Here is an 18,702-nt window from a genome sequence, read left to right on the forward strand (position 1 = left end):
CATAAAAAGACCACCTGGCACTGTTTGTCTAATATCTCACCTGAACAGATTTTACTGACTGTAGAAAATTACACAATACTTACGACTTCTCCTGGATGTCCTCTGGGTCCAATGGGTCCTGGAGGACCTTGCAGTCCCTACAGTGTGTGTGTATATATATTAATTTGAGTTAAAAATCAATATATTTGCAATTATTTTATACTGAATAAAGAATAAAGCACTTTATCCACTATAAGGACATAAACCAGGGGTGGCCAACCTGAGTCTGAGAAGGAGCCAGAATTTATGAATGTACATTGCCAAAGAGCCACAGTAATATGTCAGCAGTCTGTGATCAGCTCCCCCAACCCCAGCGCCTCCCACCCACCAGCAGCCCCGCTGATCAGCACCTCTCCCTCCCTCCCTGCACTTCCTGATCAGCTGTTTTGTGGTGTGCAGGAGGCTGTGGAGGAAAGGGGCGAGGAGCAAGGGCACGGCAGAATCGGGGAGGGGACAGGAAGGGGTGGAGTGGGGGCAGGGCCTGTGGCACAGCCAGGGGTTGAGCAGTGAGCACCCTCTGGCCAATTGGAAAGTTGGAGCCTGTAGCTCCAGCCCTGGAGTCGGTGCCTATACAAGGAGCCACATATTAGCTTCTGAAGAGCTGCATGTGACTCCAGAGCCACAGGTTGGCCACCCCTGACATAAACAAAAGAGCTGCTAAGAATTATTTTCTACCTGGATTAGAGAGCAACTGTAACCCACACACCTCCTGGGTGTGGTGCTCAGTCCCCTCTAAGGGCACCAAGACCACTTAGAGATTAATGAGTCTGCTCCAGTCTTAGCTAACAGCACTATGGCTTTTAGCTCACGCAGTAGAGGCTCATGCACTAAGCTCCAAAGGTCCCAGGTTTGATCTCGCCCGTCGAAGACTATGGTCTGTCAGTGTTACACAAAAGTTACTGCTAGTTCATTCTCCACTGCCCTAATAGGATTTGCATTGTTATGCTTCCCAATGAACTATATTAGAAGTTTCCATATTAATGAGCTAATTTCTCAAAACATGTCCACATAGGGGGTCTGCTTTATGGGCCAGATCGTCAATTGTGTAAATCATTGTAGCACTGTTGAAGTCAATGGAGCTATGACATTTTATACCAGCTGAGGATCTGGCCCAGTGTGTCCACAGGAAGAGGATAACAGCTGCTGCTGAAAAGGTTGAAAAAAGAATACTGCCCATGGGACTTTAGGACTCCAACAAGGCCATGTGTGACTGGATGGACCCTAAGCCATTGAACTGGAAAAAAAATGAATCAAGGCTTCTTGCTTTAGGATTCTGTTGAAGGAAGGAATGCTCTATCTGTTTGTCATGGTTATAACTTCTACAAGATGCATATGCATCTGGGAAGGAATTGGAGAGTTTCTTTTCTTAATTATATCACCTGTCCAAGGTCACTGAAGAAGGGTGAGAGGAAAGGGGTTTTAGCTATTAGGGCAATAGCCACTAATCAGGAGACCTGGGTTCAAGTCCCTGTTCTGCAATAGACTTCCTGTGTGATCTTGGGCAAATCAGCTTGCCTCTCTGTGCTTCAGTTTCCCATCTGTAAAATGGAGTTAAAAGTATTTCCCTATTTTATAGTTTTGAGAGGATAAATACATAAAAAATGTGGGGCACTCCTATACTATGGCAATGAGAGCATTTAAGTACCTAGGATAAATAGACTGAACCGTGTCCTTGGGTTGCTGCAGAGGTTTCCTACATCAGTGAAACCCAGATCAGCCAGCCAGGTGAGGAATCATGCAGATCTTTCTAAAGGCAGCTGAGATGGTGACCACTGTTTTGGTAAGGTCCTGGGGGCTGATGTCAGACCAAAGGAAGCCAGGTATATGGCCTCTACCAAGTGGAAGTAACCAACAGTTTACAGAACATATCCCCATTCTGAGGATTCTGGGGCAGAATAGAGAAGGAGAAATGTGACTGAAGATCGGAGGCAGGAGAGGATTTAAGGATTTATAACCCAAGAGTTTGAGGCAATCCTGTTTCAGGAATGAAGGAACACAGAATCTATCTGATTTGAGGGACAGGAATAGTTAGAAATGGCTCCAGTGGTTTTTCTCTGGACAAAGCTTTGGCTCTAGATTCCTTCTTGTGAAAGGAATGCTGAGGTTTGTTCTTAGGTTTCTATGTCACTGAAGATTTCCCCACAAGAAGCTGGGCCTATTCCTCCCTGAGGAAAAGGAGAAAGATGAGGCTTTGTGTTTCCCTAGCTGTGAAGCAGGGGTGGAGAGGAAGGTTGTTTTCTCCAAAACCTTCTTCAATGCAGAATCCACTAAATTCCCAATCATATGGGGACACTTAAAGATTAAGGGCCAGGAGACAAAATTTGAAGATATCCTCACCTCAGGACCAGATTGGACTGCAAGTGAACAGAATCTTGAGCCACATTGAGAATATTTGATAGGGCAATGTTAGAGGTTCCTGTGTACCAGGAAGGGCAACTTGGAGTCAACAGCATTGATCCCCTGGGTCTCCATGAGCCACAGGAGGTGCAAGGGGCATAGAAAGTGATAGTGATTTGGATGTTCTCAGTTTAAAAGATTATTTTCATAGCTTCATCCCAGGGGCTCATGAAGGAACACACTGGACTCCAGAGTTAGGTCTAAGTTCTTAGACTGGGAACTTATGACTAAATCCATGTTTGAGTGGAGCAACCAGAGTCCACATTGTAGAGTCTGAAAAGACCTTTTGGGGCAGGGTGGGTGTAGAATCAGAAGAGGCAGGAAACAGAAAAGGCCCTGTTCATTCAGGTTATGGTTTCTTCCTGAGTGTCTAAAGCTGGGGATGGCACCGGATTCAGAACCACTTCTGTCCCTGATTGGGCTTGAGCATGGTGTGCTGCATGAGCAGTCTTCATGGTTCTTAAGTGAGGTGGGAAGGATGGACAGAATGGGCCCATTGCCAAAGGCTGCAGAGGAAAGGCACAGGAGAGGTATTTTGGCTCTGAGAGGAAGACTCCATTGTACCTACTATTCTATGCAATTACAGAGCTCAGCTGAGGCCAGGAGGAGAGATGGTTCCTCAGCTAAGAAGCACAAGCTATTTCTAGAGAGGAAAGAGAACAACTAGAGAAGTCTGCCTGCACTTTGTAAAGGGGAGGAATTGAGACTGATAGTGTTGCATCCACTCTGGCTACCACCTGGTTGGCTGACAGATGAGGACTCACTCATTAGTCTGTATTGGTGATATCCACAATACAAAATGTGTAATTGCACACATAAATAGCCAAAGGATAGAAATAGTAGTGGTCCTAAAAGTTCCTTGCATCATTTTTCCCTAGTGAGTGAGGCTGAAATCAACCACAATATTACTAACTAAATGTAAAACAGCTATATTCTGCCTTCAATCTTGTGTAAGTCTCCAACTGACATCAACCCTGCTATATATTGTGGGTAGCATATATTGTATCACCTGCACCTAACCATAATTAATTTGTAATTTAGCTCCCTACACAGAATAAAATTGACACGTCTGCACAAATATTAGCATCAGAATAGCCTCTTTTTGGTTATGGAGGACATATTTCAAAAAATGTAATTCCCCAAAAGTGCATTCAGACTTTTGAATACACATGTTATTCAGGGATGTATGCATGTATAACCCCAGCTTGTATGTACACAAGAACTTTGGGAATGCAACTCAAGTACACACACTAAAAAAAATTGGCCTGTGCTATATAAAGTGAACGAAATAACACCCAACGGCATAATAAGAAGCCACTACACGCTACTTTCAATTTTATAATAAATAGTTTTAAATACCTCTGGTCCTGGATTTCCAGTGAGTCCAGGAGGACCACGATCTCCTGTTTCACCCTAAAAAGCATAATTTTTCTCAAATAATTTAATGTTATATCTACAAGAGACAGCTGTGTACAAAATAGATATTTTGTATACCAATCAGAAAAATACCTTAATTCCTTGTGATCCTTTCATTCCAATTTCCCCCTGAAAATAACAGATATGATCACAATAAGTTGAAATTTAGACTAAGATTGACTGTGTTGAAGTTACTACACACAGAAATGTTGTCATATTAATTTAGTTAACACAATTTAGCAAATAATGAAAATCTGGTTATTCTTTAAAGAGTTGTCGATGGAAAACTTTGAAAAGGATTGTCTTCTGAAAAATTCTATTTGCAGTTTCAGGTATGGTGATTTCTCGTCTCATGTTTTATTCCTAAGGATATTTGCATGGAAACAAAATATTTGCTTAAGAACTCTCTGTTCCTGGTGCTTTTCCCTCACTTAAAGTCATTAACCTGTTTGTGATGGGATATATGCCTTTCCAAAGCTACTCATTTTTACAGTATATCCTATTCCACATAGGTTCTTATACAGCATTCATCACCATAGTATATGAGCCTCTTCCTGCAGTGCATTAAGCAATGTGACTAACATTTGTCATATCATAAAGAGAGGATTATGATTTACTGTAAGAAATACAAAGCAGCTGTAGATGTAATCTTAAAGAATAAGGATTCTGATTCCTTGAAAACATCTTTAGTAATAAAAAAGTGACATGTAAAAATATGGCTATGAGAAGAATTGCCTGCAAATAAAAGTTTTTAAGAGCTTCCCAAAGAGATGAATGGGTTTTTAATAAAGGCGGTAACATATTTTATGTAGCATGCTTGATGTTCAGTGTTAATTGCAGAGTTAATGAAATAGCTGCAGTTTCTCACTAAGATGACTAGTGCATTTGCTAGTGTAATAGTTAGAACTCTGAGGGATAGTATGCTTGATCTTGCTACCTTTAATCTCTACAGCCAATATCTTATTGACTTCAGTAAGAGCAGAATAAGGCCGCTGTTGAGATGTTTAGACTCAGCTACTTCCATCTCAGATCAGCCAGACCTTTCTTTGGGATCTACAGTGCCAAAGCCTACTCTGTGGTGACTCTGCACCTTGTATTTAAAGTTCCAAAAATTCATCCCAGAAATAGCTTCACAGAAGAAATCAGAGAGAGGCCAAGGACAGATTTAGCCCAAGGACTGCAAGCACTGAGATTCTAGCTGCCCTCATGCAGATGTACAAGAAAGGGAAAGGTTCCTTTTTGCCAAAGCCTCTCTCTGAGTTGGAAGAGCAGGCAGTTGAAAATGCCGACTTTTTACTTGTAAACTGAGTGAATTTGATATGTCAATAATCGAGAGGCAATAAACATGGAACCCCATGATGCCATTTTTATAGTCAAGTTTCAGAATATTTGGCATGAAACCTATTAAAATGTACCAAAAAAATTAGAGAATGTAAATGTGACAGGATCCCCAGGTGAAGCCTGGGGGTTAAGACCCCCTTAACTCTCCAGCCTGGGCTGTCTCTCACAATGCCTTGGAAGTGACAAGCAGCAAACTCCTGCAGGCGCTGTTATCACTCAGCACAACCACATGTGCAGCCCCACACCCAGCTAGATGGCATGAATACTCCTAGAGCCACTCATGAATCACACAGAGAAAGGCACCAGCCAAATCCCCCCAGCTCCCAGCACGGTACCTCAGGAATATACCATCTTGCACTGCTCAAGATGAGCAGTACAAATGTATTAATTGGTTCACTACTTCATCAATGGAATGTGGATATACACCTGCCTTTGTAAAACTGAGCAGATTTACCAAACACTCTGGGCAAATTCACCGGTAAAGATAAACAGTTAAACAAATGTATTGACTACAAAAGATAGATTTTAAGTGATTATAAGTGATAGGCAAAGAGTCAGAGTGGTTACCAAAAGAAAAGAAAATATAAGCACTCAGACTAAACTCTCAACCCTATTAGACTGGGCAACATCTAGATTTAGCAGTTTTCCTCAACCCACTGGATACTGCAGTTCATAGTACACAGGACTCACCCTTGAAACCTGTGCCACTTCCCTCTGTTGGAGTCTTCAGTCTTCTGAGTGGCCTTGTTGCTTGCTGCATAGGTTGGGGCAGGGCAAAGGCAAAGCAGTGGGGCCACTGTGTTCTGTTTTATACCCTTAATCCATGTGCTTGGAGAACACAAGTCCAGGCATGTCTGGTGGGCACTGTTGAGTCACAAGGTGAAGCAATACCCCGATGTGTCTACTGTGAGTGAGTCTTTGAATTGTAATTCCTCTGATGGACAATGGCTGGTGATGTCTGTTCAGCACCCACTTGGGCATTGGTTACCTCCATTGTCATTGCCTCTGGAAAGCTAGTATCTGGGTGCTTCCCAAACCCACAGTGTATTTTAGTGAAAACTATCCAACACAATTCTTATAATTTTATATGCATTAATGATACACATGTTTAGATGGAACAATGGGTTTCAGCATATCATAACCTTTCCCCTGATACCTCACATGGGATGCTTTATATGTGTGGAAGTAGAGATGGAAATGAAGGGGATTTCAATGTAAATTGTGTAGTTTGTGAGCAAGAGCTAGGCTAGCTGTAATCCTAATAATGTGAGATTTGTAGAAGCGAGGATTGTGTGAGGCGAGTGGGAAAGAACTGTGTGAGAAGTTGTTGTGACCTTGAGTTAGATAAGTATGGAATGTAGACTATAGTTTAAATTGGTGAGAAAAGTAAGATATCAGGATGACCTGTGTATAAACAAAATGCAGCTGTTGCCCTTTATTGTTTGTAACAAAAGATATAAATGTTTGCTGTAATTGTTATCTGGAGAGATCTCTCTCTCTCTCTCTCTCTCTCTCTCTCCATGCAATTGCTAGAGATAATAAAGTATCTGACTTGCTGCACCCAACCTGAGTGTGAGAACTTTGTTTTTCTCCGACATATGCAATATCACAATTAGATGAGGAATATAGGGGTTACAGGGCATTGCCAGAGGTAAGAGTGTCACAGCATATATGGTGAGAAAATCAGATCTAAGCATAAATATTGACTCAAAGCTTTAGCTGTACTTACTGGATCCCCCTTTTCTCCTTTTTCAGAAGACTCTCCCTGTGACAGTATACAGTAAATGTTAATACTTACATGGTAATTTTAAATGATAAATAGTTTGTATGTCTGCTTTTGGAAAACAACTCTTCAAAACATATAGAAAACAAACTAACAGTTATATGTATTCAATACATACATACAACTTTATAAAATATATAAACTATGAAAGCCCATTTAAAGATCACATTAATTTAATTATAAAGAATATAGACAGACAATAAAATGGGATTCTATCCAAGTTTGTTTCTTTTATGTCTGGGTCACGTATTATATATTACATGTAATCATAAGCATAAAGCTTTCAAACCTGGGTCTGCACATCATCATGCTACAACTTTCCACCTGCTAACTTACTAGCATTAGCTAGAACTGGGACTCCTTGAAGCCCAATTCAGATAGATGGCTCCACCTCTTGGCCCCAACTGGTGGGACAACAGAGCTCTTGACTGGACTGCTCCCCCTACTGAAGGCATGAGGAGAGCAGTAAATTGTCAGTACAACCGGGGCTTCATTCTGCTTTGGACTTCTTACCCTCTACTACCTGCTCTTGACTTTCGGTTTCCTTACTTGGCCTGATTCCTGGTTCTGGATCTCCATCTCTTCTCCTGACACTGACCTCCTGGTTTCCTGACTCATGCTGATTCCTGGTATCAGTCTCTCTGTTCCTAATCTCCTGGTTCTGAACCCTGGGTGGCATGGGGACCTGGCCACTTGCCTTGTACTAACCAACAGGCCTGTCTGCCTATGTCTTGGGCCTAACACAGGATCGGAAACAGATATCAGAAAGTGATGACTGAAATACTGTAAAAATATGAGTTAAATTCTCAAAAGCAAATGACTTTTAATACACAAAACCATGATTCTTTCAAATTAATAGCCTAAACTAGATTTCTGTTTGTATGACGATCATTTACAGTACACGGTTTTAACAAGAACTAGTTGATCCTCTAACATTCTGGGGCCTAACATTACTTCAATTTAAATCACTAGCAAAACTCCTATTGATTCAATGGAAGCATGACTGAACTTTTTGCTATTTCTAGAAAAATGCGGTTTACATCTTTTCACCAGTAATGAAAAAATTGTTTCGGCTGAATCTGCTGTTGGAAAGCTTCAACTAAAACTAAAAGATGATTAGCTAGAAAAGTCTTTTTCTAAGCTTTGATCATGCTAAGAATTCTGTTTTTTTCATCTAGGTATTGAAGATGGTACTTCTTCACACAATGCACAGTCAACTTGTGGACCTTGTTGCTAGGGGATGTTACGAAGGCCAAAAGTGTAACTGGGTTTAAAAAGGAATTAGATAAGTTCCTAGAGGATAGGTCCATCAATGGCTATTAGTCAAGATAGTCAAGGATGCAACCCCATATTCTGGATGTCCCTAACCTCTAACTGCCAGAAGCTGGGACTGGATGGCAGGGGATGGATCACTCAATAATTGCCCTGTTTTGTTCATTCCCTATGAACCATCTGGCATTGGTCACTGTCAGAAGATTTGATATTGAGTTAGACAGACCATTGATCTGACCCTCTATGGCCATTCTTATGTTCCTAATTTAAAAGAAAGTAAAAGAATATTGTTATTTTAATCAGCAATCAGTATTTCATTGTTTGAGATACTTGCTTTCTTTTGAGGTTTTAGGTACCTCCTGGTTGTGCCTAGGTCTGTGGTGTTTTGGAAATTCATGCATCTTGAAATCAGGAAGCAGAGAAGCACACAAAAAATAAAGAGGCAAAGCAAAAAATGGACTAACCTTTTTCAAAGTATAAAGAAGATTAATTCCATATAGGGCTTTTTTATGGCCAGCAGCTTTTGTCTTATTTTATGCTAGCAGGTCTGCCCATCTCTAAATTATAGACTCTATCCTGATCCATCACCATCAGAAAGGAAAGCCCAAAAGGACCAGAAATGTTGCAATGTCACCATGCTGGTAAGCAATGCAGCAGAGAAAGCATTCAGAGGACTCTGTACATGACAGATCGGCAGTATCCAGGGCTACATACAATGAGTACATGAAAAACTCAGCAATGACTGGACAACTCATTCAACAGCTCATCCCTCTTCAGCAACCTACTTAAGCACATACTTAACTTTAAGTTCGATGGGATTTAAGTATGCAGTTGAGACAGAGCTTCAATACACCAGGGTTAAACCCAGCTTTGGTGCACAGCAGGTGGCTCTGTCCATTAGTCACCCACATGCCCAACAGCCATGGCCACCCTGTAGAGACGTCCAGGCCAGAAAACAAAATGTAGGTTGTGAGGATGCTGGGCCCAAAGTCTACCACTGGAGCATATTTTTCTGTGCCCACAGTTCTTCTACTTGACCTTTACTCTTTTTCAAGGATTTGGCCCAATAAAAATAAACCACACTGAGCCATCTTAGCCATCATCACTTCTAAGAATATGAGTTAGGAATTCTTATTTACCTTTTCACCTTTTGCACCAGTTAAGCCCATTTCTCCTTGCCGGCCCTTTTAAGAAAATAAAAAAAATTATTGACAATCTTTGTCCTTTTTTATTCTGACAAATGAAAAGAATCTTCCTCATCCATCTGCTCCTTGCACTGAACGTGGCACGAAATTGTGTAATCATCATAACTGAAATGTGTGATTTAACCAGCTTCAACTGAATTTAAGTTATTGTCTTCTGCTGGAGAGCAGGAAATTCTACATGCTACTCAAAATCAAACATTTGGCAACACTATGATATATGTAGTGTGTCTTTTCTCTTTTCTCTTCAGACCAACAATACATCAAATTGGCAAATATATATTCCATTATTTAAAATACACAGATGCTTTCTGTCAAAAAGTTTGAACCCAACATTTGACCACTTAATTTGCTATAAACTGCTTGGGAATGACCTGCATCTTTTAAATACTTTTGGTGTAACAAACCCTGTCACTTTATTAAAGAGAATTTTTTTTAAATACCCACTATTTGCTAGTGCTACCAAAAATATTTCTGAGCTCTCCTTGCTGGTTCAATAGATAATATTATGTATGCACATATTCCAAACACTATGCACATTTCCTTTTGCTCTCCTAAAAACACAGAAAAAATATTTTTCACTTTTCCCCCTGCCCAATTCAAACCTAAAAAATGGAGGAAATTAACAAAATATTAATATTTTCAGAGTTCTAAAAGAGCATTACAATGGTACAAACTATCATAATTTCATTGCAAATCACACAATTTTGGCCCCTGCTTGAGCCAGTTTTAAGATGACATGAGATTTTCAGCCCTATTGAGGAAAAATCCTATGACAGGCTGTATTCCCCACTTCCCTGCCTCCTGGAGAGAAGCCAAGCAGGGCTGCTGCAGGAACCAGGCAGAGCTTGCTCCCCACCCTTAAGAACTGAGTTTTTAGGTAGGCGAGGTGGAGAGGGACCAGCTGACATTTCGCAGAGGGGAAGGGGAAAAGAAAGAGCCCAGCAAGCTTCCTTCACTGCTCTCCTATTGTAAATGGATAATCTCCCCTGTGTGCTCCTACACACCCCCTACAACACCAGACCAGGAAAGTGGGAGGAGGGCATGAATAAACTCTGGAATTAATTCCCACACCCAGGCCTGGGAAGACAAAGAGGAACCCCTGAAGCCTCAGATCTGAGAAATGGGGTGAAGAACCACTGAAACTGCAAGAGCAGAGGTGGGGTTGGGGGCCAGAAATGCTGTGACAGTTGCAGGGGAATGTATAATTAATTGCTGGGCTGGGTGATGGGCAGATGTGGGGCTGTAGAGGAACAGAATTAATTAGAATTTGGGGGCTTGGGGATAAACTAGATGATCTGCATAATCATGCAGCATTTTATAAAAATCTTTGTAATTTGAGCTCATGTGGGTCCCCCAGTGAGACCTTCTGCAGCAACTTACTCTATACATTTGAGAGCAGTGCCAACACTGAAATTGTCACACAAACATTGAGGGGTGTTCAAAAATCAAAAGGCCAAAAACATGAGATCATCTCTTAAAACAAAATCTCATTATTTAGGAGGGGGATTGACTTATGATTTTTGAACTTTTGGGTTGGATATAACTGCATTACAAACAGTGGAGATTAAAAATATACCACTTTATAAAACTTAAGGGGTGGGACGGATAGCTCAGTGGTTTGAGCATTGGCCTGCTAAACCCAGGGTTGTGAGTTCAATCCTTGAGGGGGCCACTTAGGGATCTGGGGCAAAAATTGGTCTTGCTAGTGAAGGCAGGGGGCTGGACTCAATGACCTTTCAAGGTCCCTTCCAGTTCTAGGAGATTGGTATATCTCCAATTATTACCCTTAGGGGTTGGACTAAGAACTGCTGTGTGCTAAATTTCTCTCTTTTAATTTGGAACCATTAAAACCTAGATGCCTAGGGAAAATCCAGTATTTATTTCTGGCAGCCCTCGTAATGCAATTCTTTGTTATTCATCATATTATATGAGTATGTTTGGGAAGAGGTAGGCAAATAACTGATTTTTCAGTTCACTGGCAGTTAAAAAAATCAGTTTGATCTTAACCAGAATATTCTGAAAAATTGTGGTGAATTAAACAAGTAGGTGAAAAACTAGGTTTGGGCAAATAAATCATTTTTTTAAACTAATCATTTAGTTTCCAGACATTTTTTAATTTAAATGCAAAGAAAGTGAAGGAGAAGATGGTGGTGTGTCCCCCTCCCATGTTATAATTGTTAGCACAGTAGCTAGGGACCTGGGAGACTCAGGTTTAATTCTTCCCTCTGCAGAGAAGGGATTTGAACTTGGGTCTTTCACAATGTAGAAGCATACCTTAGCTACTGGACTATGGGAATATTCTGATGTGTGTTTTTCTCAATCTCTCCTATTCAAGCAGGTCCACCGTGTATAAGTAATTAAAACATCATTGGCAGAGGGACATCAAGTTGGGTCTCCCACACTACAAGAATGTGCTCTAACCCCTGTCCTGTAGCATAGTCTTGGGCAGCTCTTTCTCAGTCTCTCCCGTTGAAGCTGCTCCACTTTGTATAAAATACCTGAATAGTCATTGGACCAGCAAGAGAAAATGACAATGACCCTAGATGTCAAGGGACTCATCTAGGAGGTAGAGAACCAAGTTCACGTCCCTGCTCCACTGACTCTTTCATTATTTATACACAGCAGAACAGCTTGACCAGAAGAGACTGAGAGAAACCCACTCCAGAAGGTCCCATACTCCAGTGGCTAGAGCACCATTCCACAATGTAGAAAACCAAAGTTCAAATCCCTTACCCAGGAGAAGGGGAATCGAACCCAGGCTCCCACATCCTGAGTGAGTGCCTTAATGTGTGGGCTAGAAGCTGCACACACACACAAATCTGTTTTGTGAACGGTATCTAAGTTCCACCCCACCTGCCTCCCAAATTTTTATTTGGTTACTTTGTGTCCAATTTCAAATAGATGTGGGTGATCAAAACTGCATTTTCCAGTGAATAAACTATTTGTCTGAAAATGTCACCCAGTTCTATTTGTGGGACCCCCGCAAGAGTTAGAGCCTGAAAGGCCTAATGCTTGGAGTGTCTACATAACTTGCCTCTGAGCACACGGTACACCCAAATCACTGCCAAACATCTATCAGACTGGTGTACCATAGCATTCACAGCACTTTCCTGCAGGTTAGACATACTGTAGGTGAGCGTCCTTTCAAATGATAAAGCTGATTTTTCACTACAAAAATGAAAATTCAACTACATTAAAGAGGTATAAGTCTAGAACTAATTGAATAAAAGAGTCAACCTGTGTAATTCCACAAGAGTCTGTTGGGACAATTAGTAAGGCTGGATTGAACAAAGGAGTGGATACATATATGACTGGTTAAATCACTGGTGCCATGCAAGCTAAGATGATTAAATGAATAATTATGTCTCTAGTTTCAGGGCATGAAATGAGCACTTGACATGCTCACTAAGGATTTTTTTCCCAGTATAATATTACACAAATATATAAATGTTATTTTTTTCTCTTCTTCCTTTCTCTCACTGGCCAGTGACCAAAGGTCTGATCAAGTATGTAATCTGCTCCTCCTAAGGAGATTGTGACAAACCAGATAAATGAGACTACGGGTAAACTTAGCAGTGACAAGATGGTTGTTATTTTGCAATTCCTTATGTCCTTATGTCTCAGATGCTTACAATTTCTCCCTTTTGTCCTTTATGTCCAGCAGCCTCAGGTAATCCTAGTTGTCCTGCATCACTCTGTGAAGAATTGCAAGTGAAAGAATATAATAAATATAATATAAAAATATAATAAATATAATATGCAGTTACCATAATTTTGCAATATTAGGTCCTATGCTGATATGTTATTTTCTGTGTAAATGCAAACACCCTAATTCAGCATCAAACAGAGGGGATAAGATAACCTGTGCACTACATCAAACTTATGTGGCACAAGGTTCTTCTTCTCCATGTGGGAGATATTCGTATTCCATTCAACTAATGAGAGTTCTACATCTATAGAGAGAGCAAAATATCCATATTGAGTACTGCTGTGTAGATCTGAGAAGAGAATTTTGTCTTAAATCATTGGAAATAACATTATTTTTATAATCATTATCACAGTACATTTCTTAAGTGTGGGAGAAAGGAACAAAAACCAAAAAATCCCTTTCTAATATGAACAAGCATCTCAAGAAATATTCATTTTAGTTTTGAACAGCATGAAGACACAAATAAAGAAATAGACAAATTGATATTAGTGACAGTATATTCCCACTGTTCCTCAGAATAAGCAAACTGATTGAAGCAATTTGGCTTCAAATTTAATTTTTATTGAGACTACCCTTTCGCAGAAGGCCTGTTCATATTAAATATGTAATACATGGCTTTTTGCGTTAATTTTACATAGGGAAGACATGAGAAAAAGTGAAGTAGGTATATGCAGTGGAGGCAATGTGGCCTAGTGGCTAGCTGGGTGACCATGGGTAAGTAACTTTACCTCTCTGTGCCTTGGTTTCCCCATGTGTAAAATGGGAATAATGACGTAAAATGTTTTGAGACCTACTAATAACAAGTGCTAGATAGATATTATCATTAACAATAATAAAGGAGATAAAATAACAAAATATAAATTTCAGTCAGATTCCTATTGATTTTATAAAGGTATATCTTTATCTCTTGATGGCTTTCTGTTCAATTTCTAGGGCATTTCAGCAGTTAATCTACATGAGTCTTCATCTGTCTGCTGGCTACCAACTAATATTATGATTAGCTGCAGAGGCAGCTTAATGACGACTGCTGAGTAGCAGTTGACTTGATGAAGAGAACAAATTTGAGACAAATAGTTACTATAGATTGAATATAGATAGTTATTGTTTGTATTGAGATGTGCTTTGAATTTATATGTATGGAAAAAATTTAAAACATTCTTTTGGGAAAGATAATATTACATCAACCAGCTGTATTTTTATATATTATTTGAATATCCACATATAAATCATTCTTTGTTAATTTTTTAAGATGCAGGAAAATATTTAGAAGAAGAAAATAGTGATAGAAAGTATCAATAGATTATTCAAGAATTAAAGCAAACATTGGAAACATTTTCTAGAACAGTTTATGTATATACTTTCAGTCACTTTCCACTGTGCTTTAAATTATTACCTTCCAATGCCTGTGACCTGATTGAGTCCCACAACGCTGACTTTTCTGCCCAAAGTAAGGACGTTTGTAAGTAAATTTGATTTTAAAACTGAAGTGACCTTATATTTATGTGCATTGAAATAATGAGAAACCACAAATCAAAGGCCAAATTCTGCGCTCGCTTAAACCCACTGAAACCATACTGAAGTCAGTAGAATTGCGCATGGTGTGGGCACAGAATAAGCCTTGACTATGTAGAGAAACAGGTAGAAATGAGTGGTTATTAAAATTATGACGGGTCTTCAATGGTATCTGTCCGTGCCACCTCCTTATTTTTCTTATGGGGACCATAATATTTGTCAAAATTTCTAGAAATGCCACTTTAAATAAACCATGAAAATATCACCAGAAAAAATCCCTATGGACTTCACAAGAGTTTCCTACAAGGAAAACCACTGAAAAAAAAATCTTCAGTGAGAACTTGAGAGAGCCTTGAGAGGCCACATAAAATCAAGGAAATTGGCATTCCATTGTTACCTATACAGAAGGGAATCTCATAACCCACAGAACATCACAGAACATATTAACTTGCATTTATATAAAACTTTTCATCTTACAGACACTTTACAAATGATGTATTGTCAGTAAAGGGATTTGGCACCTACCAGGTGTAGTGGAGTGCCCACTCAGTATTCACCACATTATATAACAGTGTGAGAGAGCAGAAATTTAGATCAAGGATACAGGAACAACCTCCTACTTGTGAGAATAGCTCAATGGGATTTTTTTAATGTCCACGAAGAATAGACAGGTTCTCATAAATATTCCCCTACCCTAAACTACACAGAACTTAATTTATCTGCTTCAGTGGTTGAAAGGCATGGGTCAGCCCTGCTGAGAGTTAAACCTGTGGCTCCAGAGAGTCTGGGTATTTAAAACCTGATGTTTAGACTAGTAAACCATCTCTGCTATCATAGTAAATACTAAACTTAGCACTCCCTTGCTGAAAAGTTACTTGCTTGTGAATAAGTCATTAAACTCTTCACACTGGACAGCTGAAGGAAGGAGTAAGTTGGTGCTCTGTAAAGGATTTAAAAGATGATTAATTTCTTGAAACAAACAGCTGGCCTATATTTTGCCAGAAGACATTAATTGGGAAACATAAGATGCCCTAGGAACCCTTAGAGCCTCACGATGGTGAGAAACATGACTCCTGTAGACAGATGCATATCAAATCCTGAGGACCTCCACTGTCGCTTTAGAATTAATCTTAAATAGTGTGGATTCAAAGAGAGCCTTTGGAATGTAAAAAAGGAAGATGTCAAATAGCCTGGAAGTAGCTTCAAAAAACAAGCTGTAGACAAGGAAAATACTTGATATTAACAGAATTTACTTTTTGGCAAGAAAAAATAATTGCTAAGGTGATCAGATATACACATGCACAGGAAGGTGACAGACCAAGCATAGAGACTAAGACTCTGAATCTGGAAAACATCTCTCCTCAGGACAGCACATAAGCATGTGCTTACGTCCCAGTAAAGTTAATGTCCTGAATTGGGGCTTATATCCAAAAGGAACTTATGGAATGAGTCAACTCATTGGAATATATAATGGAATTGGTTGCACGTCACATATATCTTCTGTGCCATAAATATTGATGAAATAATTTAAACATTCTTATTTGAGCATAAGCTTTCGTGGACTACAGCCCACTTCATCAGATGCATAGACTGGAACATACATCCCATGAAGTGGGCTGTAGCCCATGAAAGCTTATGTTCAAATAAATCTGTTAGTCTCTAAGGTGCCACAAGTACTCCTGTTCTTTTTGCAGATACAGACTAACACGGCTGCTACTCTGAAACCTGTCATTAAACATTCTGTAGTCCTCTCCACCGAGAAGGAAAATTTATAAATTTGGTAAAAAAAAACCTTGTGAGCATTCAGAAGCTTTGTAAAGTCAGAGTTCTGACATTCAGCAGGACAGGTTGCATTAGAAAAATATGAACTATGAAAATATAGGCAGTGATATATCTGATTTTAGATTTTAAAGCCAAAAGGAACTTTTATAATAATATAATTTGACCTCCTGCATAACATAAGCCACTAAACTCACCCAGTAATTTCTGCATCAAGCCCATATTATATATCTCATTATATATATGATATATTAACAGCTCATTTACATGTTTATTTGAAGGTTTTCTATATAGACCCAATTTATTTCTTACTGTAAATTTTACTCACCTTAAATGAAACAGAGCTTGGAAAATCTTGTATTAAGGTTTAGCAGCTTACAGTGACAGAAAACTGAACTCAAGGCCAAGTCATATTTCCTAATTACAACAGACTGCAGAACTACGGAAAAAATCTCTGGTAAGGATTTAAAGGAATGACTGACAGTATTGTCAAAGTAATTTGTACCTTTATCTACTAGGTGTAGGAGGGAAGATTAAATGAAGTACATATAATCTAGAGGTACTGCAATAAAAATGTAGAACTTTAGAGAAGGCTGTTTGGAAATCAGAAATGACGAGGGACATAAAAAATGTGACAATATATTTGGATTCCAGCACTGCAAAATACTTGAAATACTCTAGACAGCAAGGTTCAGATATTCAAAGTAGCCATTAGGTTTTTACAGAAAACATTTCTTTAAATCCCTTAAATAGCTTTGCAAATATCAACCCAAGTTTGTAATTTTCCATTCTATTCTCAGGTTCATCACAGGTCAGATTAAGAAACAAGAATGTAAACTGAAGTCTTTGAGGGTAAAAGAGGAATTAATAATCTGTCTTTGGGAAGGTTAAACCTCTGAGTTTTGTAAACCATGGGACAGCTTTTGAGAAGTAATATGTATATAGCCCCCAGATTTGTAATGTCTTTAAGTTCTGCATTCTTTTTCCAAGATTGTAGATTCAGACAAGAAGAAACATATTTTTCAACTCAGGCTGATACAAAATGGGTTTAATTTTCTTAGTTTGAATAATGAAACCTCTCTCTTATATAGTGCTTTTCATCCGTAGATCTCCTAGCGCTTTATAAAGGACTGATCAAAAGATATCAAAGAGGAATACCAATGAGGAATATATAAGTAGGGGAGAAAAATTAGCACTCCTGCAATGCTTCCTTCTCACATTATTTGTCTAATAACTTTAAAATATGAGAGCTCTGTCTCTTCAAGAGGCTTTACTGAGTTTTCACTTCTATGGCTATTCACGGAAGTTTATGGAAAGTACCATTAGACAATCAAAGAGATCTTCACAGTTCCTTTGAAAGAGAAACTACCAAGTTTGATTTTTGGTCTCGTTCATAAATGTAAAGCCAAACTATCAAAAATTAAAGATTATGGTCTGAGCAAACAATAAATACACTCAGACATACACACCCTCATTTTCATGTGAACACAAGAATGGCTGATTCAAGGAGCACTAGATGTCAATGTATACAATTAACCCATTTATGGTGTATGTGCGGGTGTGCATGTTTTTCACATGGAGACTTTGAAAATTTGGTTCTGAATCTCTACAGCTATAATTATTTTGATGAGAAACGATAGATCTCTACCTGTTGATTACAATAATTGCACTTTAGAATGCTTTTTATAAAGAATAATTGGGACTATATTGTAGAAGCTGCCTTTATAGTATAATGCAGGTTGATACCTGTAGAATCATAGGTCTTGAAGGGACCTCGAGAGGCCATCTAGCACAGTCCCCTGCACTCATGGCAGGACCAAGTATTATCTAGACCATCCCTGGCAGGTGTTTGTTTAACCTGCTCTTAAAAATTTCGAATGATGGAGATTTCACAACCTCCCTAGGTAATTTATTTCAGTGCTTAACCACCCTGACAGGAATTTTTTCCTAATGTCCCACATAAACCAGTCTTGCTGCAATTTAAGCCCATTGCTTCTTGTCCTTTCCTCAGAAGTTACTAACGACAATGTAACAACCTTTTATGTACCTTGTAACAACCTTTTATGTACTTGAAAACTGTTATGTCCCCTTCTCAGTCTTCTCTTTTCCAGACTAAACAAACTCAGTTTTTTCAATCTTCCCTCATAGGTCATGTTTTCTAGACCTTTAATCATTTTTGTTGCTCATCTCTGGAGTTTCTCCAGTTTGTCCACATCTTTCCTGAAATGTGGTGCCCAGAACTGGACAAA

The 18,702-nt window shown here is 39.2% G+C and overlaps 1 protein-coding gene across 1 annotated transcript in view; it reads right to left on the reverse strand.

Annotated features, from left to right (window-relative positions):
* The window catches only part of COL19A1 (collagen type XIX alpha 1 chain), a 332,172-nt gene that overhangs the window by 78,106 nt on the left and 235,364 nt on the right, over positions 1-18,702 (reverse strand). The window contains exons 18-24 of the mRNA XM_039532738.1: positions 14,556-14,600; positions 13,086-13,148; positions 9,388-9,432; positions 6,923-6,958; positions 3,946-3,981; positions 3,796-3,849; positions 84-137 (exon numbers count right to left, since the gene is read on the reverse strand). Coding sequence (XP_039388672.1) covers positions 84-137; positions 3,796-3,849; positions 3,946-3,981; positions 6,923-6,958; positions 9,388-9,432; positions 13,086-13,148; positions 14,556-14,600 — 333 coding nt within the window. The remainder of the gene's footprint in view (positions 1-83; positions 138-3,795; positions 3,850-3,945; positions 3,982-6,922; positions 6,959-9,387; positions 9,433-13,085; positions 13,149-14,555; positions 14,601-18,702) is intronic.

The sequence above is a fragment of the Mauremys reevesii genome, linkage group 3, assembly GCF_016161935.1.
Source record: "Mauremys reevesii isolate NIE-2019 linkage group 3, ASM1616193v1, whole genome shotgun sequence".
In the NCBI taxonomy this organism is placed as follows: Eukaryota; Metazoa; Chordata; order Testudines; family Geoemydidae; genus Mauremys; species Mauremys reevesii.